This window comes from Dendrobates tinctorius, unplaced genomic scaffold (genome assembly GCF_039654945.1).
Source record: "Dendrobates tinctorius isolate UK_male_01 unplaced genomic scaffold, ASM3965494v1 ptg000075l, whole genome shotgun sequence".
Classification (NCBI taxonomy): domain Eukaryota; kingdom Metazoa; phylum Chordata; class Amphibia; order Anura; family Dendrobatidae; genus Dendrobates; species Dendrobates tinctorius.
This window is the reverse complement of record NW_027361743.1, coordinates 25509931-25532983: the sequence shown is the minus strand read 5'-3', so window position 1 is coordinate 25532983 and position 23053 is coordinate 25509931. Positions and strand designations below refer to the sequence as shown.

General features: G+C 42.8%; 1 protein-coding gene across 2 annotated transcripts in view; it reads right to left on the bottom strand.

Moving 5' to 3' along the window:
• The window catches only part of RNF17 (ring finger protein 17), a 585601-nt gene that overhangs the window by 113545 nt on the left and 449003 nt on the right, over nt 1-23053 (bottom strand). For both annotated transcript variants that reach the window (XM_073583105.1, XM_073583106.1), the window contains one exon: nt 3777-3943. In XM_073583105.1, the coding sequence (XP_073439206.1) occupies nt 3777-3943 (167 nt within the window). The remainder of the gene's footprint in view (nt 1-3776; nt 3944-23053) is intronic.

Genomic DNA, 23053 nt, shown 5'->3' with positions numbered 1-23053 from the left:
CATTGTGAGCGTCCACTAAGTGGTTGTGGACTCTGGTGAATTCCTCCAGCTTTTCCTCAATATGGGCTGTTCTGTCCCCTATGTGCCCAATGTCTTTCTGTAGTGCAGTGAAGGCTGAGGTAATGTCACTAAGTATAGCCTGCTTTAGATCTCCTTGCAGGGCCTTCAGTGTGGCCTAAGTGATGGGGGTGGAGCTGTGCCCTGTGTTAGGTGCAGGTACATATACTTGCTGTTTGTTGCCTTGCTTTTCCGGGCTCCTGGGTGAAGAACTGCCCGATCTCTCCTGTGCCAGCTCCGCTGCATTCATGCCCCTTTCCGGTGAGGTCTGACCCAGTGTCAGGAGATCAGACCCCCCCCCCCAGAGTGCTCCATACCTGCGGAGGCCATCTTGATTTTTCCCGGGCGCCGGCACAAATACCGGTATCCTGCCCGAACCCCGCCTGAGGCAGTGGTAAGTGAAGTCCCGGGTTTTCCCAGCTGCTGCCTGATGCTGTGGGCCGCGGTGGTCTGCAGGAGCATGGAGTTTGCGTTTTCTGCGCCCGCTCAGCTCCTCATCAGGACTCGCCCCCACATGAAATCACACAACTCTTCAACAATATGGCTAATCTGGGTGGAAATAGTAATGTATTTGATGACTTTGTGGCTTTAATACACTGTGTGCTCAATTATTAGTCAAGTATTTTTACCAGATCATAATTTTTATGCAGACTTTCCAAATTTAAGTTGTATAAACGTGAATGCTGATTGGATGAAGCAGATCAGGAGATGTGCATTTATTTGTGCAATGAGAGGATAGGCCTAAGGATACAACACCCTTTATCAAGGTGCAAAGAATTATTATGCAGTTTGTTCTCCTCAGGAAGAGTGGACCAGTAGAGAGATTTAACAAACTTTGAAAAGTCAGAAATTGTCATACAGAGGGATGCAGCACTTCTGAAAATGCTAAGATAGTTGGACCTTTCGGGTTGAAGATGGACTAAAAATCAACTCCCAAACCCACTGTCATTTCTAAGACACTTTCTTCAAGCAGTGGTACATGAAAAAGTTTATCTTTCGAGCAAACCATGACTTTTGTGCGAGACATTGCTCCATCCCAGCATCGAAGTCTCCACTGTTTGGCTGCCAGTAAAGGCTTTAATGACAAGGTCCCTTCTTCAACTGAAGACATGTGGGCCATTCTTAAAGGGAAGAGCTTTGTCATAACAACTAAAGCCATCACCTTATTCAGCTCCTGTGCTGTATTCCATAAATGCTTATATAACCCGCTGTATACCACCCCCCAAAAAACCTTTTAAAGTTCTCTGGTGCTGTATGGTAATCCAATCAGTCCTGTCCAATGGGCGTGTCTTCAGGCCTCTCTATCCCTCCCCAGCTGCTCTTTGCCGTCCTACTTTAATTGACGTTGATGACGCCTCATGTCATTCCACATTGTTGGGTGATATCTTGCGCCGCGCACAGAAATCGCGGCTTGCACACTATGCTTTGCCCTACTACGGGCAGAGCTGAAAACACAAGTGCACATGAGCCCGCAGTAGGGCAAAGCATAGCGCACAGGCGCCAGCCCAAAACCAAGGCCATCAGACAAGATTAACTGGATTACCAAACAGTGAGGGAGTACTTAAATAGGGATATACAGTGGGTACGGAAATTATTCAGACCCCTTTACATTTTTTCACTCTTTGCTTCATTGCAGCCATTTGGTAAATTCAAAAAAGTTAATTTTTTTCTCATTAATGTACACTCTGCACCCCATCTTGACTGAAAAAAAACAGAAATGTAGATTTGTTTGCAAATTTATTAAAAAAAGAAAAACTGAAATATCACAGAGTCGTAAGTATTCAGACCCTTTGCTCAGACACTCATATTTAAGTCACATGCTGTCCATTTCCTTGTGATTCTCCTTGAGATGGTTCTACTCCTTCACTGGAGTCCAGCTATGTTTAATTAAACTGATAGGACTTGATTTGTAAAGGCACACACCTGTCTACATAAGACCTCACAGCTCACAGTGCATGTCAGACCAAATGAGAATCATGAGGTCAAAGGAACTGGCCAATGAGCTCAGATACAGAATTGTGACAACGCACAGATCTGGCCAAGGTTACAAAAGAATTTCTGCAATACTCAAAGTTCCTAAGAGCACAGTGGCCTCCATAATCCATAAATGGAAGAATGTTGGAACACCAGAAGTCTTCCAAGAACTGGCCATCCAGCCAAACTGAGCAATCGTGAGAGAAGAGCCTTGGTGAGAGAGGTAAAGAAGAACTCCAAGATCACTGTGGCTGAGCTCCAAAGATGCAGTAGGGAGATGGGAAAATGTTCCACAAAATCAACTATCACTGCAACCCTCCACCAGTCGGGCCTTTATGATACAGTGGTTTGACAGAGTTCTCTCCTCAGTGCCAGACATATGAAAGCCCGCATAGAGTTTGCTTAAAAACACATGAAGGACTTTCATATTATGAGAAATAAGATTCTCTGGTCAGATGAGATGAAGATAGAACTTTTGGTGATAATTCTAAGCGGTATGTGTGGAGAAAACCAGGCACTGTTCATCACCTGCCCAATACAATTCCCAGCAGTGAAACACAGTGGTGGCAGCATCAGGCTATGGGGATGTTTTTCAGCTGCAGGGACAGGACGACTGGTTGCAATTGAAGAAAACATAAATGAGGCCAAATGCAGAGATATCCTGGATGAAAACTTCTTCTAGAGTGCTCTGGACCTCAAACTTGGCCGAAGTTTTACCTTCCAACAAGACAATGACCCTAAGCACACAGCTAAAATTACAAAGGAGTGGCTTCAGAACAACTCTGTGACCATTCTTGACTAGCCAAGCAAGAGCCCTGACCTAAACCCAATTGAGCATCTCTGGAGAGACCTGAAAATGGCTGTCCACCAACATTCACCATCCAACCTGACGAAACTGGAGAGGATCTGAAAGGAAGAATGGCAGAGGATCCCCAAATCCAGGTGTGAAAAACTTGTTGCATCATTCCCAAGACGACTTATGGCTGTACTAGCTCAAAAGGGTGCTTCTACTCAATACTGAGCAAAGGGTCTGAATATTTATGACCATGTGATATTTCAGTTTTTCTTTTTTAATAAATTTGCAAAAATGTCTACATTTCTGCTTTTTTTGAGTCAAGATGGGATGCAGAGTGTACATTATTGAGAAAAAAAAAACTTTTTTGAATTTACCAAATGGCTGCAATTAAATAAAAAGATAAAAATTTAAAGGGGTCTGAATACTTTCTGTACCCACTGTATAAGCATTTATGGAATTCAGCACAGGGCAGAATAAAGGGACAGTTTTAGTTGATTTATGACCAAACTGGAGACAGGTTCCCTTTAATAGGGAGGTTTGTTGTGAAGGAAAACAGTCACCTCTATGTACAGTGTCTGGAAGGCGGTGGTTGATGCTGCCCAAAGAGTTGACAGACACCAGGCTAAGAAACTGTAAGGGTGCGTGCCCATGATCAGGAAATAGCAGCGTTTTGGAAGCAGCGTGTTTTTGCCAAGTTCAATTACGTAGTTAAATCCGCTTGTGTTCAATAAACAATGCGGATTTACCGTATCCAATACATTCTATTGTGGAAATTTCTGTTGCACAGGCTAGCGTGGAGTATAAGGGGTTTTCCTAGTAGTGGGCAGCCCTTTACATGCATATGTTGGCTGTAGATTATACCTGGCATCAGTTGAAACTGCTCCAAACATTGGGTGTGTGATGTACATGTCTGTTGCATGTTATGAAGGGGTAAAGAATATTCACGTACCGTAATCATATCTCCACCAAGTATGTCAAGGACTTTTCCTCTGTATGACATGGTGTCTGCTCCCTTAATAAGACAGCCTTCTCTTTTCCTCCAAGTGTAGGGTACCATTAAACCTAAGCATTTAAATGAATTCTGGATTTCAACCATAAGCACACCAAGCTCCATTTCTAAAAAGTAAAAAACATTAAAGCTTAAAGCAAATAGTTTTCAACATCATATGAAGAAAAAAAAAAAAAAAACATCAGTCTGACCATAAAACATTCATCTGCACAAACTTTTTAAAGGGAATCTGTCACCCCTTTTTTGAGATGATATAATGATATCATTCAATTGAATTTCACAAGAAGAAATGCGTAGAGCAAGACAGGGAGGGGGGGAGCAGGTGAATAAGCCCCGCCCAGCGGATCGGACAACGGCAGTTTACATATATCTGAACCGATATAAAAAAGATATTTATGCATGACAGGTGCGGGGTCAGGGGGAAGCAAAAGTACTAAGAGAATCCTTATGTGACACACAATTGAATGATACTAGATGATATCTCAAAAAAAGGGGTGACAGATTCCCTTTAAAAGACATTGACCCCAATTCTTAATTGCGGTTTCTCCACTTTTCTGGGGTAATGTCCTTTATTAGCGGCTTTAGAATTCACAATTTACCGGTATTTACTATATAATTTATACCATTTTGTAAATCTCTTTTTTTTCCTTTGACAAACTGCTCGTCCAGATGTTTTATACATTCATACCTATAACCCGTTCCAGACATCAGACATATGACGTACCAGAACATCATGTCTTACCGATACTTCCCGCAAGTGAATGTACTGGTACCAACGCCACTGAGTGCTTAGCTTAAGTGATAGCCGATCTCCCTGTCTCTAGCCAGAGGAGGAGCCCCCCCCCCACCCGGCTGTTTAACTGTCTAAATGACGGGATCAATAGCGATTGCATCATTTAGAAGGCTAGGAGAGGGCTCTCTCTCACACCCAATTGCCATGGCAGCAGGAGGTTAAATAATGAGCTTTGGGTCTGCCAGCTACTATTAGACCATGCCTGAAGCAGGGTCTGAAACTCACTCTGTCAGACAAACACTGACAGGTATAATGCTTTGCAATGCCGGGGAATTGCAATGCATTATACCGGTGATTAGAGTATAAAAAGTAGAGGGACGGAAGAAAAAAAATATGCGCAAAAAAATATTAAAAAATAAATAAATCATAAAATATAGAACAAAACAAATGAAAAAGATATTATCCCATTTAAATATGTAAATTTATGTAAAAAAAAAAAAAAAAAAAAACACAACAAAAGTACACATTTGGCATTGCTGCATCCGTAACAGCCCGGTCAACTGACACTATTTAACCCCTTCAACGAACAATTTTTAAAAAATAAAAACATGGCAAAAAACTATGCTTTTTCAATATACTGCAAAAAAAAAAAAAGTGGAATAAAACTAGATCAAAAAGTCGAATGTAAATAAAAATGGTATAGCTGAAAACATCATCTGTCTGACAAAAAATATGCCCCCACTCAGCTCAGTAATCAGAAAAATAAAAAAGGTACAGCTCTCAGAATATATTTATTTAATAGCCTTCGGCTCGGCCTAGAATGCTCAGTAGGAAGATTGTGCAAGCCTAGAAAGGTCCATCTGGATCTTCTTTGCCGTTATCATTATAGTATCAAGCCATCGGGTTGCTGGTGTTCCTCTTCACCTTGTTCCTTCCAACCATGATGTCTTTCCCCAGGGATTGTTCTCTTCATATTATGTGTCCACAGTAGGCAAGTCGCAGCTTGATGATCCTTGCTTCGAGTGACATGTCTTGCATGATTGGTTCCAAAATTTGTTTGCTCTTATTCCCATCCATCGTATTAATAACATCCTTCTCCAGCACCAGATTTTGATGGTGTTGATTCTCCTTCTGTTTTACTTATTTATCGTCCAGGTTTTGCATCCGTATAGTATAGAAAAGACCAGACTACGTACAAGCTGTGTCTTCGTCGCCAGTAAAATATTTCTTGATTTGTACACGTTGTCCAATGACTTAATTGTTGATTTGCCCATCGCTATTCTATTTACTTCCAGTGTCATCGTCCCATCTTAGTTATCAATCAGAGTAGGTTGAAGTCCATTACAAGTTCCAGTTTATCGCCATCTCTCTCAAAAGTGTCCAGGTCGTACCTGGCAATAGTCAATCTGTATTCTTTATGTTGAGTAGCAGTTCCATGTTTGAGATTTCCATCTCGACATTCTGTAATAAGTTCCTCTTTCCAAGGGCAAATTTTATGTGCCTGGAAATGGGGCTAATAAACTTCAAATCCTCCCGCAATAAAAAAAAGCCCTCACGTGACTGTCAGAAGAAATATGAAAAAATACGGCAATGGCAAAACTTAAACAAAAAAAAAAAAAAACACACTAAGTGTGTGGTCTTAGTCAAACGTAAAAAAAATCTATCTAAGGCTGGTTTCACACTTGCGTTTTTTTGTGCTGTTTTTTAGCGCAAAAACCGCATGCGGTATTTCCTCTATCTTTTACATGGGTGCGCATACACATGCGTTTGTACGCGCATGCGTTTTTTTGTAGTGTGCGCTCGGGCGCACAAAATGCATCCTGTTGCATTTTTTGTGCGTCCGACTTGCCCCCAAAAAACGCATGCGTACGCAATGCGTTTTTTTTTTACAGCAAAACACCCATTATAGTTTATGGGTGCGCATTCATGCGCACTGTAATCATAGAATCGTAGAGTTGGAAGGGACCTCCTGGGCCATCTGGTCCAACCCCCTGCTCAAAGCAGGATTCGCTAAATCATCCCAGTCAGATGTCTGTCCAGCCTCTGTTTGAAGACTTCCATTGAAGGAGAACTCACCACTTCTCGTGGCAGCCTGTTCCACTCATTGATCACTCTGTCAAAAAGTTTTTTCTAATATCTAATCTGTGTCTCCTCCCATTCAGTTTCATCCCATTGCTTCTAGTCTTTCCTTGTGCAAATGAGAATAAAGTTGATCCTTCTACAATGTGACAGCCCTTTAGATATTTGTAGACAGCTATTAAGTCTCCTCTCAGTCTTCTCTTTTGCAAACTAAACATTCCCAAATCCTGCAACCTTTCCTCATAAGACAGGGTTTGCAGACCGGTCACCATTCTGGTCGCTCTTTTCTGAACTTGCTCCAGTTTGTTGATGTCTTTTTTAAAATGTGGTGCCCAAAACTGGACACAATATTCCAGATGAGGTCTGACCAAAGAGGAGTAGAGGGAAATAATGACTTCACGTGATCTAAACTGTATGCTTCTGTTAATACATCCTAGAATTGCATTTGCCTTTTTTGCTGCTGCATCACACTGTTGACTCATATTCAGTCTATGATCTATTAGTATACCCAAGTCTTTTTCACATGTGCTGTCACTTAGCCCTATTCCTCCCATTCTGTATATGCTTTTTTCATTTTTTTTTAAAACGCACCAAAACCCGCAAAAAAAAAAACCGCAAACGCATGATGCGTTTTTTTCATGCGTTTGTGTGCGCAAAAAACGCACCGCAAAAAAAGCAAGTGTGAAAGTAGCCTTAATCGGGTATTGCTGTAACCGTATTGACCCAAAGATAAAAGATATCTAATTACTTACTCCGCAGGAGGAATGGCGTAAAAAATAACTTGCTCTTCACCTGCTGTTGATTTGTTCATTCTGCCTTCCCAGATCACAGCAGGGCTCAGCTCATATTTATTCTGCATTGAGCGCTTACACTAGGGTTTCTGTGTAAATATCTAAAATACGTAATTCAGAGGGAACCCTTGGACGCCACCTGACCTATGATCCGTAGATGTCCCGTCTTCTTAAGTGTGCATAAAGATGCCGTAAACTTCAGTTTTGTGCACCTCTGAAAATTAGGATACGAAGAACGGAGTTCAGAGTAAAGGGGCCTTTACACATAGCGATATCGCTAGCGATATCGCTAAAGCGTCACCGATTTTGTGACGCAGCAGCGATATCACTATGTGTGATACTTACCTTCGACCGGCTCCCCCGCTGTCTGTCGCTGATCGCACGAGATCGTGCAGCTCCATTTCTCGTCGGGCGCTTCCTGCTGGCGCCGACGAGCGACGCGTGGACGCAAGCAGGACGACGTCAGGATCGTCGCGTCTGAAAGGTAAGTAACGACCGCTGCTGCGTCACTACATCGCTGTGAGATCTGCCTGTGTGGCAGCTCACTAGCGACCATTTAGCGATGCACCAGCGATCCTGACCGGGTCATATCGTTGTCGGGATCGCTGGTGCATCGCTAAATGTAAAGGGGCCTTAATTCTGCTGCCTCATTATAGTGAATCCTCGATGGTTTAATCTGAATCACGTTATTAGAAGATTTATATGGAAATCCCGATATAAGCGCTCAGCACAGAATAAATGTGATCCAAAACTACGGTATGTAAAATATTCCCAATCAAAGCTTCAACTCGATCCAGGAAAACAAATCCCAACTAAAGTCAGTTATCTGTCAATGGAAATTAAAAGGGGTTTCCATGTTACTGGTTAGTGCAAAGGCTCAGGAAATGCAAAATGACAACCTAACCCCCCACCCCTCCCATCTGAGCCCCACACAGTGTGCCTAAGCCATATATCTCATCCACGTATAGGCATCGCTATAGCAATGAGAACAAGCATAATTTACGGGTGCGTGTCTCCAGATGCACAAGCTGAGCACCCTGTATGGGCACTACACAACAATAGATTTGCAATTTTTTAAATTTGTAATTTCTAAAATGGGGTCAACTTGAGGGGAGTTCATTCTCTTTTGGCATGGAGGGGCTCTGTATACGGAGTCCGCAAACTATTCTAGGAAAATCTGTGTTCCAGGAGGCAAATAGCGCTCCATTTTGGAGTTAAGATTTTGCTGGAATGGCTTGAGGATGCCATGTCACATTTGCAGAGCCCCTGAAGTGCCAGAATAACAGAAACCCCACATAAATTACTTCATTTTAAAAACTAAAACTGGCCCCAAAATGTATCACACAAATTCTGCTAAACATGGCAATACCACATATGTGCCTGTACACTACTGCTTAGCCAAACGGTGAAACTCGGGAGGGACGGAGAACTATTTGTCTTCAAGAGCGCAGACTTTCCTAAAATAGTTTGCAGATTCCATATACAGAACCCATAAGTGCTAGAAGAGCAGAATATCCCCCCTCAAGTGACCACATTTTGGAAATTATAGCCTTTTGGGAACTTATCTACAAGTGTAAGGATTACTGTATTTTGACTCCATGGGCTTTTCCAGAAAATAGCAGTAGTGGATGTTGTGGAGTGAAAATTGCAAATCTGTTATTGTAGTACCCGTACATTGTAGTGTCCAGTACATTATGCACAGCTTGTGCTTCTGGAGCCATACACCAGCAAATTAAGCGGGCTCTCATCACTAAAGAAATGTTAAACATGTGGAGGCAATATGTGATTTAAACACACTGTGGGGCTCAAAAGGGAAGGGGTATTTAGACATGGAAGTGCAGAATTCGCTTCATTTATTTTGGGGGGCAAGGAGCCATATCGCTTTTCCAGAGACTTTGTAGTACCAGTAACGTGGCAGCCCCCTATATTTCCGTTATCAGAGACGGTCCTTGAGAGGTGTGAGAGGCGAGCTCAGGCCACTCATACATTTTTGATACTCCTGCACCACCCACTCTATTCGTTCACAGCACAAGCTGGTCTAAAAAAAATGTCAAAGGACTCTCAGAAATAGTTTCTGCCACGTACACTACTGCTGCTGCTAATGTTTTGGCGTTGACAAATTGACGTGCTGGAGGTTGGAAGTCTAGAGCTGGTATGCACACTGTGCATATTTCGATACTCCAGCATTCGCTGGTCCCTTTCCAGGGCAGTAAGCATCTGGAAAAATTTTGTCTTGTAACGTGGATCTGACAGAGTGACAACCCAGTAGTCAGAACTATTTTGAATCATAACTATACAGTGAACAAGTTGCAGATAGTGCAGCAAGAAGGCACTCATATGTCAGGCTTTTTCATGAGGTTCCAAGCCCATTGCGGTGTTGGTGGCTGGGTAACACTGATGCTTGTTTCCTCTGTCCCCTCCCGTTAAACATGAACAACAGAGAGGGGAGGTTTATCCTCTTCATCTGACAGTTGTTCGCCCATCACCTCTTCCTCCTCTCCATTTGATCCTCTAATCTTGCACCTTCACTAACAGCTTGTCTGTTATCACTAGCACCCCTCGATCGCTGTAATTCATCCTCCCTTGGCAACCACCTGTGTGAAAACAGTCTGGAACTTTGAGGCAATGTTATCCCTTGTGCATCCTCCTCTACTTCCTCCTTTTCCTATTCATAGTTTGCTCCAGCATATAGATTACCAAAATAGTGTTGTTGATTATGGCATAGTCAGTGCTATCATAGTAGCCATTTTGAAACTATGCACAAGGGTGCAGGTGTCCTTAATCTGTGCCCACGCTGTAAACTTGATATGCACCACGTCCATACTGTGTTGGCCCAGGCTATACAACATGACATACTCCGTCAGGGTTCGTTGCTGCTGCCAAGGTCGCTGCAACATATGCAGTGTGGAATTCCACCATGTCGGCACATCGGATATCAACCTATAAACTGGCATGGACAAAGACCTCTGTATTGATGTAAGTCGATGACCTGAGGGGTGCGAACGTTGGAAATGAGCACACAGCTTCCGTGCTTTATGAAGTAGCTCACCCAGGCCAGGATAGTGGCGGAGAAAATGTTGTACTACCAGGTTGAGGACCTGAGCCATGCAAGGCATGTGTGTGAGCTTGCCTCGCCGTAGGGCAGCCATCAGGTTCGCACAATTATCGAGCACAGCCTTCCCTGGATGCAGGTTCAGAGGAGACAGCCTCGTAAACTTGTAAATAACTCATGAAAGAATAAAGTTACGTTAAAACCAAGTACACCATTGTTTTTCTTGTGAAATTCTCATTAAGTTTGATGTCACATGACCCTCTTCCCATTGAAAAAAATAAAGTTGGATCCAAAATGGCTGACTTCAAAATGGCCGCAATGGTCACCACCCATCTTGAAAAGTTTTCCCCCTCCCATATACTAATGTGCCACAAACAGGAAGTTGATACCACCAACCATTCCCATTTTATTTAGGTGTATCCATATAAATTGCCCACCCTGTATTATATAGCATGCACCATAATTAATTCATATATAGACCACAATTACATCAACGTACCATACTGTCCCATAAGAAGTCATGCTTAAATAATATGGAACTTTTGAAAATGTAGCAGCAGTAATATAAAAGGTGCAGTAGTGCGTAATGTGCAAATAAGCAAGGAAAATAAAAGTGCATAAGCAATAGCTACAACTCACATAATTTAGGTAATGTGGACCCTTGCCTGCCGCCTCAATGCGCGTTTCGCCGGTCTTCGTCAGGGGTTAATCAGCCATGATAGAGAACCCTGAGCTCTCAGCTGAGCTCAGTTAGCCACTCCCTTTTTCCTTTATAATCTGGCTCCTGATTCAAATCCATGTCAGAGCTAGCATTTGTTGCATGGCTTAGGAGGAGAGGAGTTCATATGAGAAGGAGTGCTGAAGGAGTCATATGTGACTGTTGCATGGTTTGTAAGTGTGGTAATTCCCTTCCCTCCTCTTTGGTTTATTCCCCTTCCTCCACACCCCGATGCATTCCTCTGTTATATTCAAGTAAATAATTTGTATGCCTGGTGTTATCAGTTAACTCTCGTTTGTATTGCCTTGTTTGTTGGGTTGGTGTACTGCGGTGCACAGTAGCTCCCCCTCTTCCCTCGGTGGGGGAAGAGAATAGACGGAGGGTTAATTCAGGTGAACGCAAGGGTGGCGGCCCCGGCATCCTCCCAGGGAATAGGGTGAGCTATGGCGCGCCCTAGTGTCAGGGACGGGGAAGGAGCTCCTGTTCTTGGTCCAGCTGTGTCGAGACATAGGATGAGGCCTGTATAACAGACTAGATGCTCCAAACAATTTCATACTGAGATCTCCCTTACTGTAGAACATTAGTAACTGTACAAGTTTGCTTTTAGTGTGGATGAGGCCAGTATATCCTAAAAGATATACTCCAAATAAATTCAAACTCGGGTCTAGCCTGCTGAATCACGTTTGTTATAAAAAAAAAACAGGAGAAAAATGGAGTCTAGAGCTATTTAAATGAAGTTAGATTTTTATTATAAAAAAAAGAAACATATGAGAGAACATGACAAATTCGATATAAAAGTGGATAAGGCATCATATAAATAAGTGGCCCAGACCAATAGAAAAAACAGACCAGCACCTGAATGATAATCTCAATGTCCGAATGGACAGCCTACTGAGGGTTAAGTAGGTAAAAAATGGTATGTACATACATTAGAGCTAACAATGCATCTATGGGTGACAGAATAATACCTTGATTGTTCGATGATATATGAATTAATGCACTTTGCCCAGTATATATCCAATCAGTATATTTTATTGTAGCAGTGTGTGTGGCTGATATATCAACGTCCAAATGGAACATACATTTTCCTGACCTACTTATTATTTAGTAAGTTTTCCATATGGACATTGATATTTATGGTAGTGTGTTTGTGTGGCTGCTCCTGGCATGATGGAGCCTATGCAGGCAACTTTGCATATACATTCTGCTGGGGCCTTCTCATGACTATCAGCCACACACACTGCTGCAACAAAATATATTGATTGGATATATACTGGGCAAAGTGCATTAATTCATATAATATCTAACAATCAAGGTATTATTCTGTCACCCATAGATGCATTGTAAGGCTGGTTTCACATTCGCGCTTTTTAAGCGCACGCACGGCCGGGGGTAGCTCCGCCCCCGAGCCGGCTCTCTGCCCGGCGTGCCCGCCCCTTCCTTGTAGCGCCGCCTCCTAGCGCACAGCGGCGCCTGCGATCGGCGCACCCTATCTTTAGCATAGGGTGCGCAGATCGTGCGCAGGCCGTGCGCTAGTTGCGCTTTGACCTGCGCTGCGCACTTTTGACGGTGCGCCGTGCGCGCCAAAATCCGAAAAGTTAAAGATAGGGTGCGCCGATCGCAGGCGCCGCTGTGCGCTAGGAGGCGGCGCTACAAGGAAGGGGCGGGCACGCCGGGCAGAGAGCCGGCTCGGTGGCGGAGCTACCCCCGGCCGTGCGTGCGCTTAAAAAGCGCGAATGTGAAACCAGCCTAAGCTGTAATGACTCAGAGACTCTGCCACTATTCACACTAGGTAGGTTTTAACCGTTAGTGTAGTTACTGTCTCAAATGGGTACACCTTGCCGTGGTGGGACAGCTTTATACTTTTTTGATCAAAACAGTGTTTACCAAGTACCCTATGTTATTCAATGCACTTGCTTTTTTACTTATTTATTTTCATTAGGGTATATACACACACTGTTTTTTCCTTTTGGTTTTGCTTGCTTTTATGGCCAGTGTGCACATGCTTTTACATCATGCATGTCATTCAATTGTACGCCAGTTCAGTTTTTTTGTTTTTTCTTCAGCATTTTTGTATTCAGTACAAATAGGGTGTGGCCTCCTTTCTCCTGAGCTGTGTAGTTCACTTATAGTCCCTCTGAAGCTGGGTGTCCGTTTGGGACCCAGAGACTCTGCCACTATTCACACTAGGTAGGTTTTACCGTTAGTGTGGTTACTGTCTCAAATGGGTACACCTTGCCATGGTGGGACAGCTTTATACTTTTTTGATCAAAACAGTGTTTACCAAGTACCCTATGTTACTTATTTAATTCACTTGCTTTTTTACTTATTTATTTTCATTAGGGTATATACACACATTGTTTTTTCCTTTGGTTTTGCTGTAATGTATGTACATACCATTTTTTACCTACTTACCCCTCAGTATGCTGTCCATTCGGACGTTGAGATTATCATTCAGGTGCTGGTCTGCTTTTTCTATTGGTTCTGGGCCACTTATTTATATGATGCCTTATCCACTTTTATATAGAATTTGTCATGTTCTCTCATATGTGTCTTCTTGTTATAATAACAATCTAACTTTATTTAAATAGCTCTGGACTCCATTTTTCTCCAGTTTTTTATTGTATTGCTAAGGAGTTGTCTCTATGCTAATTATTATTGAGGTCTACTAAAGTACTTACTGATGATGGATTGAAAATGTCTCTTTGGAGTATTTTTTTTCATCATGTTTGTTATGTATATAAAAACAATTATCTGCAACAGCTCTTACACACAGAACAATTTCACCGTCACAAAATTATCACATTTAGCAATAGAATTTTTTTCTTTTTATGTGCACAAGCTCTGCAGACAGATTACTTTCACCACCACAAAATTACAACATAGGATAGGATGTGGCGGGCTGTATCACGTTTAGCAACAGAATTTTTTTTTAATCTGCATGAGCTATGCAGACAGTTGAATTTCACATCACTAAATAACAAGGTGAGATATGGCATGCTGAATCAAGGTAGCAACTGACCAAAAAATTATTTTTTCCTGGCCAACAGCTCACATCACAGAACAATGTCACCACACCACTAAATGACAAGGTGACATGTGCCTTGCTGCATCACATTTAGCAAGTGAAAAAATAAGATTTAGAAAGGTCTACTCGTGCATGGAACAGAATAGAAGCAGTGCACAATACACTTCTATGAAATGTGCCCTGCTGTCTTTGTCTGTGGACCTCAGTAATGGTACAAAAAAAATCTGCTGAAAGGTCTATTTCACAGCCACACAGGACACTAGCAATCTAAACTATGAAACAACCGCCTAACTAGCTAAATTCAGCTAACAGCGCCAGCATCAGGAGCAGCCTCTCTGTGCAATCACATTGTCAAAATGGCGCTAAAACAAGATGTCCGCTCCTTATAAGGAGAGTGACGGGATTTCAGAAGCCAGTGACACAAGCCGTTGTGTCAGGACATTTTGGATATTTCTTGCGCGCTGATTGGCTAGCTGCAACGTGCACACAAAGTTAGAAGGAAAAAAAAGTTTACAAGCATGCCCGCTCCTCTGAGCACTGCCAACCCTCTATCCTCAATAAACATGTGACCCACGCTCATCATACACCACCATTAATGTAGCAAAAGTGCTCAATATATTTTAGTGGCAATGCAAATATTTTCCTGCACTTTTTACTGAATGTTTCTGATTTTATAAAATTATGCCCGTGTTTCCTATCACGAATCCTAATGTGCCATATTCGTGCCGATTTTATGTTTTGCGATCGTTTTTTAAACAAATTTGCTTATCACTACTAAATAACACAAAAAGATCATTTTTCCATCACTTGATTAGGGGACACAGGAAACCATGGGTGTATGCTACTGCCACCAGGAGGCTCACACTAGGCAGAAAAAAGTTAACCCCTCCCCAGTAGTTTACACCCACCCCCCACTGGAGCCAAGCTGATCACTTTTTGCTTACTGTTAGGAGACAGACATGGTCTGCTCCCAGACCGTTTCTACAGAGTGTAACAGCTCACTTTGTCTGCCCACCTAGAGACAGAGAGAGAACAGTGTCGTCTGACCACATCCTACCAGCTTGTGTCTACGCAGCAAAACTTTCCAACACATCAAGAATGTCTTGGTGCAGTCAGGTGCACGGTCTTTGCCATCTGTCCCCAGCCCGCTTGTCCACCATAGCGACATGGTGCCAGGAGGGAAAACTGACCCAATTCATGCGACTTCCATCTGCGAAGAAGGACTTGATACTGCATCTGGACAGGTACCTTTCACATATCTGTCTGGTATCTATCGCGGCCTGGGCTCCTGAAGACTTGTTGGTCTCTGGTAAGAAGCAGTCTCCTCAGGAGGCTTAAAATTCAGCATCTGGTTCATCGCTGAGTTTATAGCTTCTTCCCCACTGCAACATCTACAGGTGCTCTGGGTAATTCCCCTCAAATTTAAGCCATGCCTTCCCAGGGGTCTACTTTTCTGTCACACAACGTCAACGTCTTTCTTCGACCAATTGGCGTTGCGTGGGCTTTTTTTCTCAGGCTTTTTTCTTGGCCCCACGCCCTATCACACGTAGGCTGCTTTCCTAACCTATCACATTCTCGTGGCTACACTCATGTGCCTTCCAGAATGTTACCCTCTTCTTTCCTCATCAGCCCCATTACAGCTTCACCCTCAGTCTGCTATTGGCACTCCCCCGTCCCGCTCCACGATGCCTGTGGGTTCAGGTCCGCAGCTCAATTTCTCATTCGTCAGTGTCTGCGATTTGGGCAGACACCGTGCTACTTAGCACTATAGTATTTAAAAAAAATAAATAAAAATTACAGCAGCTCCTGCGTTAATGTCGACGGCAGAGCTTCCATCTTTTTTCTACAGTCTGATGTTCCTGGTTGGGTACATGCCCAGTCCCTTGTCCTTATAGGGAATAGAGAGTCTCTAGCTCATAGAGCATTGACGGGCATAGGTTCTACTCAGTATTCCCACTAGGAGTGAGTCCTGGAAATTTTCTCTCTCTGACAGAACCACCCATGACATATGGTCTTGTAAAGTACAATTGACTCGTGTTCTATGTCAGCGCATAGGATTCCCATAGGTCTCCAGAAATAGTTGTGAAGTGACGCCTCTGTTATCCACCACATATGTCTGCAAAATGGACATGAGCCGTGAACTTCACAAGACCTGTGAAGGTGTCCTGTGGTTGCATCTTGTGCAAAATTTTTATATATGACCTCCGCTTCTGCACTGACTGGCTCCACCGCCCTGCCTCAGAAGCCTCCTGCAGCCTGTTACAGGAGTATGTCCCTTCCCCTTGGGCCCTTGTGAGTTTGATACAACCATTATGTCCAGACCTTGTCTGTAGCTATGAAACTTATGCTTATGCAGTCATCCAAATGGTGCTCTGTCCACTACCCAGATGGAGTCAGTTTCACCAATTGCCATAAACCAACATGGACAGCTACTGCCATCAGCTAAGTGACTGAGCAGATTCTTCGCCTCAGAAATCAGCCAAAAGGGCAGCATGGCGGCTCAGTGATTAACACAGTTACTTCGCAGTTCTGGAGTTCTGAGTTCAGAATCAGATCAAGTTAAGGACAATAAATGCAGGGAGTTTGTATTTACTGTTAGTTTTTTCTTCCCTGCTAGGTTCATAGGCATCTGCAGACTACAGGGGCCGACAGCCTGACTGGCAAGTGAACGAGTCCTTATCATGAGAAGATTTTCTTTTTCTAAGACCATGTCTCATATTCTGCACAGTCTCACCCAGCCATTCCATATGCAGCATGTGAAATCCCTGGCTAGGTCTACCCTAGTAGGCCACAAGAGTCAGCCTTTGTGCCCATCTCCAGTGGTCTGACATGGCAAGGCTGTTTTCTGCCTGCTCAGTCTTTTCTGCACCTGGATATCCCTACCAGGACTCCTGCAAATACGCTGTTGGACCACGTAGAACGGATTGCGCTTATGAATAAGTAGCTCTGCTTCTTAACTCTTTTTCAGCTGCTGACGGTTCTCAACAACATTATGATAATCTGTCGCATTGTGTTTTAAGCCATCAACAGCACGTGTGAAAGAACACTTCGTTATACTTATATATCACAGACTGCACCATAAGTCAACAGTGTGATGCAGCAGCAAAAAAGGCAAACAGTTCTGGGATGTATTAAGAGAATTATAAAGTCTAGATCACGTGAAGTAATTATCTCCTTATACTCCTCCTTGATCAGACCTCATCTCAAAATACTGTGTTCAGCTCTGGGCACTACATTTTTAAAAAATACTGTATATACTCAAGTGTAAGCCGAGGCACCTAATTTTTCCACAAAAAACTGGGTAAGCTTATTGACTCGAGCATAAGCCGGGTATGCATTGTCCCCTCATCCCTGTCCTGCTAAGCGTGGCATCCCCATCGCTGTCCTGGTATGCGTGGCTTTCCCTGTCGCTGTCCTGCTATGCGTGGCTATCCCGTCCTGTCCTTGTATGTGTGGCACTCCCTGTTACTGTCCTGGTATGCGTGGCTGCTCCCACCCCTGTCCCATCGTATGCATGCATCCCCCCTCCCGTCCTGGTATGCATGCTTGCTATTACAAAAAAAACATCCTACTTACCCTCCTCCAGCAGCTCTTCCTGCTGAGCGATCACATGGCACCGCTCATTAAGGTAATGAATATGCACTCCACGTCTATGGGAGTGGAGACACGTGCATATTCATTAAGTTAATGAGCGGTGCCATGTGATGGGCTGAAAAACTTGGCTTATACACAAGTATATACGGTACGTTGAAAAACTGGAGCAAGCTGATAAGAACTACCAGGATGGTGAGCAGACTGCAAGCTTTGTTCTACGAGGAACAGTTAAAGGATCTGAGAATGTTTACCTTTCAAAAAAGATGGCTAAGAGGAGACTTTATAGCTGTCTACAACTATCAGAAGGGATGTTACAGTGTAGAGGGATCATCCTTATTCTCATTCACACATGGAAACACAAGGAGCAATGGAATGAAACTGAAAAGGAGAAGATACAGACTAGATATTAGATATTTTTTATCAAAAAGCGGCGGGGGACGTCGCGAAACGCGTGTCGGAGGCCTCACTGCTGAACCTCCTCTCCCTCCCCGGTAAGTTGCTCCATGGGTATTTGTCTGCAGCTTAAGGACTTATCCAGCATTTAGCATACTCTCACCATTATTGTTAGCAGGCAGTTTCTGTATACTATTTGGTCACTGCTGCTGCAGCGATTTACCCTTTAGATGCTGACATGGCATCATGATATGAGACAGGATATTTTTTCCATGTGTGTTGCTTACCGGGTTTTCCATCTTGGGGAATGTGAGGGGTTGTTCCATGGGACATTTTGTCCACACTTATTCATGAGCACTTCTTTGTTACTTGTCTTGGACTATTGTTATTTAATAATAAAATTTTGTATATTTTTATATAAAATTGACTGTGTGCTCTTCTGCTTCTCCTGTCGTTAACTTTACATACTATATTCTGGCACGCTGAGATTCTCATCTGCAGTCCAGGAATCTCCTGCTAGATCCAACCTGATAGATTTGAAAACTTTTGCACCACCAACTTATTGATTGCGTCTCAGATGCTTGCTTAGCGGCTAGACTTCTCGACACGCTGCTGAAAAAAAAAAAAAAAAAAAGAGCACAGCTTTTTCAACTCAGGTGTCCATTACTTAGACTTCCCTCTCTAGGTTACGTGTGTCATGGATTTATTTTTTGGACAATACGGTACCGTTTTTTTTTTTTTTTTACACAGTTCTATAGCAGCCCTCTCCAGCTCTCCTTTCTGCCACTCCAGATAATTTGGTGATCTCCATGAAAAGACTGGCCCTTCTTCCTCCATGAATCTATAGCCCCTGGCTTTAGGTTCTAACCTCATGCTCATGGGAGATCTTTCCTATGGCTTTGCTGGTAGGTCGTGATGGTAAATGCCAGCCTCCTGAGTTGGGGAGCAGTTTTAATATAACTCAGTTTAGGGTCACTGGAATATTTTGAAGACTTTCATTTCATTCTTCTCTCCTCTATTAGAAGGATTTTTTCTGCCGAACCATCTGATCTGCATCCAATTTGACAGCGCCATGGCTTTTATCAGTGTTCAGGTTGGTACTTAATGTGAATTAATCTGTCAGATGCATTCTTGGCAGAATAAGGAGTGTAGGTGGTCGTCAGCAGAAGATATCCCCAAAATGGACAACTGAGCTGCACAATTGTCAGATTGCAAAGGACTATATGTGGAGGGAACAGATTCTGAAGATCTCTAATCAGGACTGCTCATAATGAACCTCACGGCATCCAAGGGGATCATCTAGACCCTTCAGTTCATCTCCAGGTTGCGTTTTTTTCACTCACAATCGAACTGACGCTCTGACGATCTCTTGGTTCCCGTTTGTTATTCCTTTTACTTTCCCCTTCTTCTGCTGGTCCCCAGACGGATCAAGATGATCTAGGTGGAAACGGTCAGTCATCAGCTGTGAATTGGCCCTGCTGGTCTTGGGACAGAAAGTATCCTTCTCGAAGCCACTCCCTGAAAACGTCCAGACTGTCCAGACCTGCTTTCCAGGGTTCTCCCTTCCACCAGAATTCTCAGGCTTTCTATTTGGTGAGACAGCTGTTGAAGCCACGATGTTTAAAACTTCAGGTTTCTCCGATCAGGTCTTCAAGACCATGATCAAGGCAATGAGGTCCTCCCCAAGGAATTCTTCCTCTGTCCTCAAACATGAGAGGCCTCTTCCAATGGAGCAAACTATACTTCCAGTTCTAAGATTTTTTTCTGTCTTTCCCTGATGTTCCTAGCAGTTGGGCTGTGATTCCGGTTTGCTTCCTTATTCCCCCAAGGTGAGGTATCTGCTGGAGTCTGGTCTTTGTGCTTAGGTCAGGACACGGTTCAATTGGTACCGCTTTCTCAATTCCCTGTGGATCCTGCACTCATCATGTTGGATTGGTCGCTCTTCAGGGCCCTCCCAAGGTACTCATCCATTTTAATTTTTCCCTTCCTATACTGGAAGTTACCTTGCTTGTGTCAATTCCTGCCATTAGGCAAGTGTAGCTTTTCCTTTTTTGTTCTCCACAAAGAAAAAGGTGACCCTGTGTTTTGTTCCTTTTTAAGGTGGTTTTCGGTTTTTCTCCTAGTAGGCTGGTCGTTCTTCCCTAACTCGGTTTATCTTTTTAAGATCTAGCAGCGGTCCCCAAAAGAATGCAGGACCTGATCAGGGCTGTGCATCCTTTCCTGTATAAGTTCTATTCCTTCTAACGATCAGATATTTGTTCACGTAGAGGTTTTCCCACTTCTAAATCTATTTTCACCTGCAGTATTCCGCTCTGTCATTCCGGTAGCACATCGTTCTATGAATGGAGTCACACCCACTTGGGGTTGCGACTATTCCACCAGGGCAGGTGAGCTTTCCTGACCATTTATGTTTAGGCCTTCATATTGCTGCTATGCAAAACTGATTCCTGGTCCTCTGTACATATTTTGTTCAGGTTCTACAAAGTATACACCTATGCCTTGGCTGAGACGAGCCCGGGTCACAAGTTCTTCAACAGGCAGAATTCGGGGGTCTAACCAGAGGGTTTCACCTTTGTTTTTTCTGTTTTGTTTTGGGAAGTCTCACGGTTTCCTGTGTCCCCCAATGAAGCAATAGACAAAAAATTTTGAGTAGTTACCTTAAAATCCCTTTCTCAGAGCCTTTATTGGGGGGGGGGGGGGACACCGCATATGCTTTTCTTTGTCTCTCTTTTAGGCCAGTGTTGTGTTATTTCTATGTTACGTCTCCTACTGCTTTCTCACTAATGGAGTTGAGCAAATTTGTTCGGGTCCCTGCTTATTCGGCAAGCTATAGCGATTACCGAATAAGCTACAGCAGGAACCCTGATACATGAAGCATACCGGCTGATCAGTGTCGCGATCAGCCGTCGTGCTCCATGTATCCAGGCTCTCGCTGTAGCTTATTTGGTAAGTGCTATAGATTGCTGAATAAGCAGGGACTCAAACAAATTCGCTCAACTCTACTTCACTAACTGATCAGTGGGTGTAGCATGTTGGAGATAATTTAACCTTTTCTCTGCCTAGTGTCAGGCTCCTAGTGGCAATAGCATATACCCATGGTTTCTGGTGTCCCCCAATGGAGGCTTCCAGAATGAGATTTTATGGTGAGTACCCAAAATGGTTTCTTATTTTGAGAAATAAATCAACCTCTTGCCTCATTTTGAAGAATTTTGATAAACCAACGTCAATGAATACCATAAGACAAAAAAAAAAATCATAACTCAAAAAGAAAACAAATGAAAAAAATACAAGTGAAATTCATAAAATTGGGGCCTGAAACTTTTCAGTCATTTCCAGTATGATAAGTTAAGGCCTAAGTTATTCTTTTGATTTAACCCAGCCAGTCTTGTACATTGCCCTGATGAGGAGCAAAACCCTGACTTAAAGAGTTGTGGCGTGAGCGATTTCTTCAGTCATGTTGAAGGGGTCAGACAATGGCTACAGGACAGCTAATTAGTTGTATAAGTGGCACTTGAGGTGCAGTTTTCTTCCCTGTGGAGCACATCCCATTTGGATGATGGCTTGTCAAAAGTAATGCAAGAAAAGATCAGTGATTGAACAAAGGGGATATTTTGTTTAAGAGCATGTGAAAGAAGGAATTATTTATCTATCCGGACTAATTTTAGCTATTGTAAGTGCATCTCCTTGCTTGCAAAATGAAGTCTATGTTTAGATAAAGGGTCTCAGGAATATCTTTATTTTAGAGACTTATGGATAACAGCGAAGTGAAAGTAAAGAAAGTAGAGCCACACCTAGACTCTAGAGCTGGGTGTAGATTGGCTAACGTTAATACTATTAGATGTATGTATGCTAATGCCAGCACGTATGTAGAGATAAGCTGAGAATTATAATGATTGCTAAAATATACAGTATATCCATTTAAAAAGCCTATATAAACTCTGACCGTTGATGTAATAAAAGGGGATGTGTTTTGATATTAAGTGTTCTCGCTCTTTGTACAAGCACTTGGATTTTACAATTTAATTTGGAACAGACATCTCACGATACGTGGCGATGACTGAGCCCAACCAATCCTCATGTTCAACCACACTGGAATAACTTGGCTTAACTGGCTGCATGGTTTACAATTACACCAAAAAACACAAGAAGTGATCATGACCAACCACTCTGTGCATGTCAGTAAGTAGTTTCTTTTGTGGATACAATTGCGTTAAGGATCAACAAAATCTAAAGTAATAAAACTGTAATTAAAAAATAAAGAGGAATAAAATGAACTATTTCTTCTTTATTTTTACTGTAGTTTCCATAAAAATATTATGATCTCCTGGCTCTTCAGGCACTATATACTTTGAGACCATATACCTCCAGGTGTTTCAGTACCTGGAGTCCAAGGGAGATCTCCAATGGTTTTTTTGCAGTTTTTGTTGGCACCATTGGGAGAAGTTTGATCTTGAGCCACTCCTCCAAAACCAAGGAACAAAAATCATACTTGATTTTTTTTATTCCATGGTCATTAGGGGCCGTCCTGTAATTAAAAGGCATTTTTTCAAGATACTATTATATCCATAGACGGGAAATGGTTAATATAGTGTGTCCTGTCCCCATGTATGATGCAGGCTCAGAAGCTGGGCATTCAATATATCTGACAAATGCCTGCAGAATTATATGGCTGGCATCCATCTGTAAACTGAAGAAAGGGGAGCTTGCTTGTTAAAAAAATAAACATCCTTGGCATTGCTGCATCTCTAAAAGTCTGAGCTATCAAAATATAAAATCAATCCAAATGGTACAAGTCATAAAGATATAAAATAAAAAAAATCTAGAAAGCT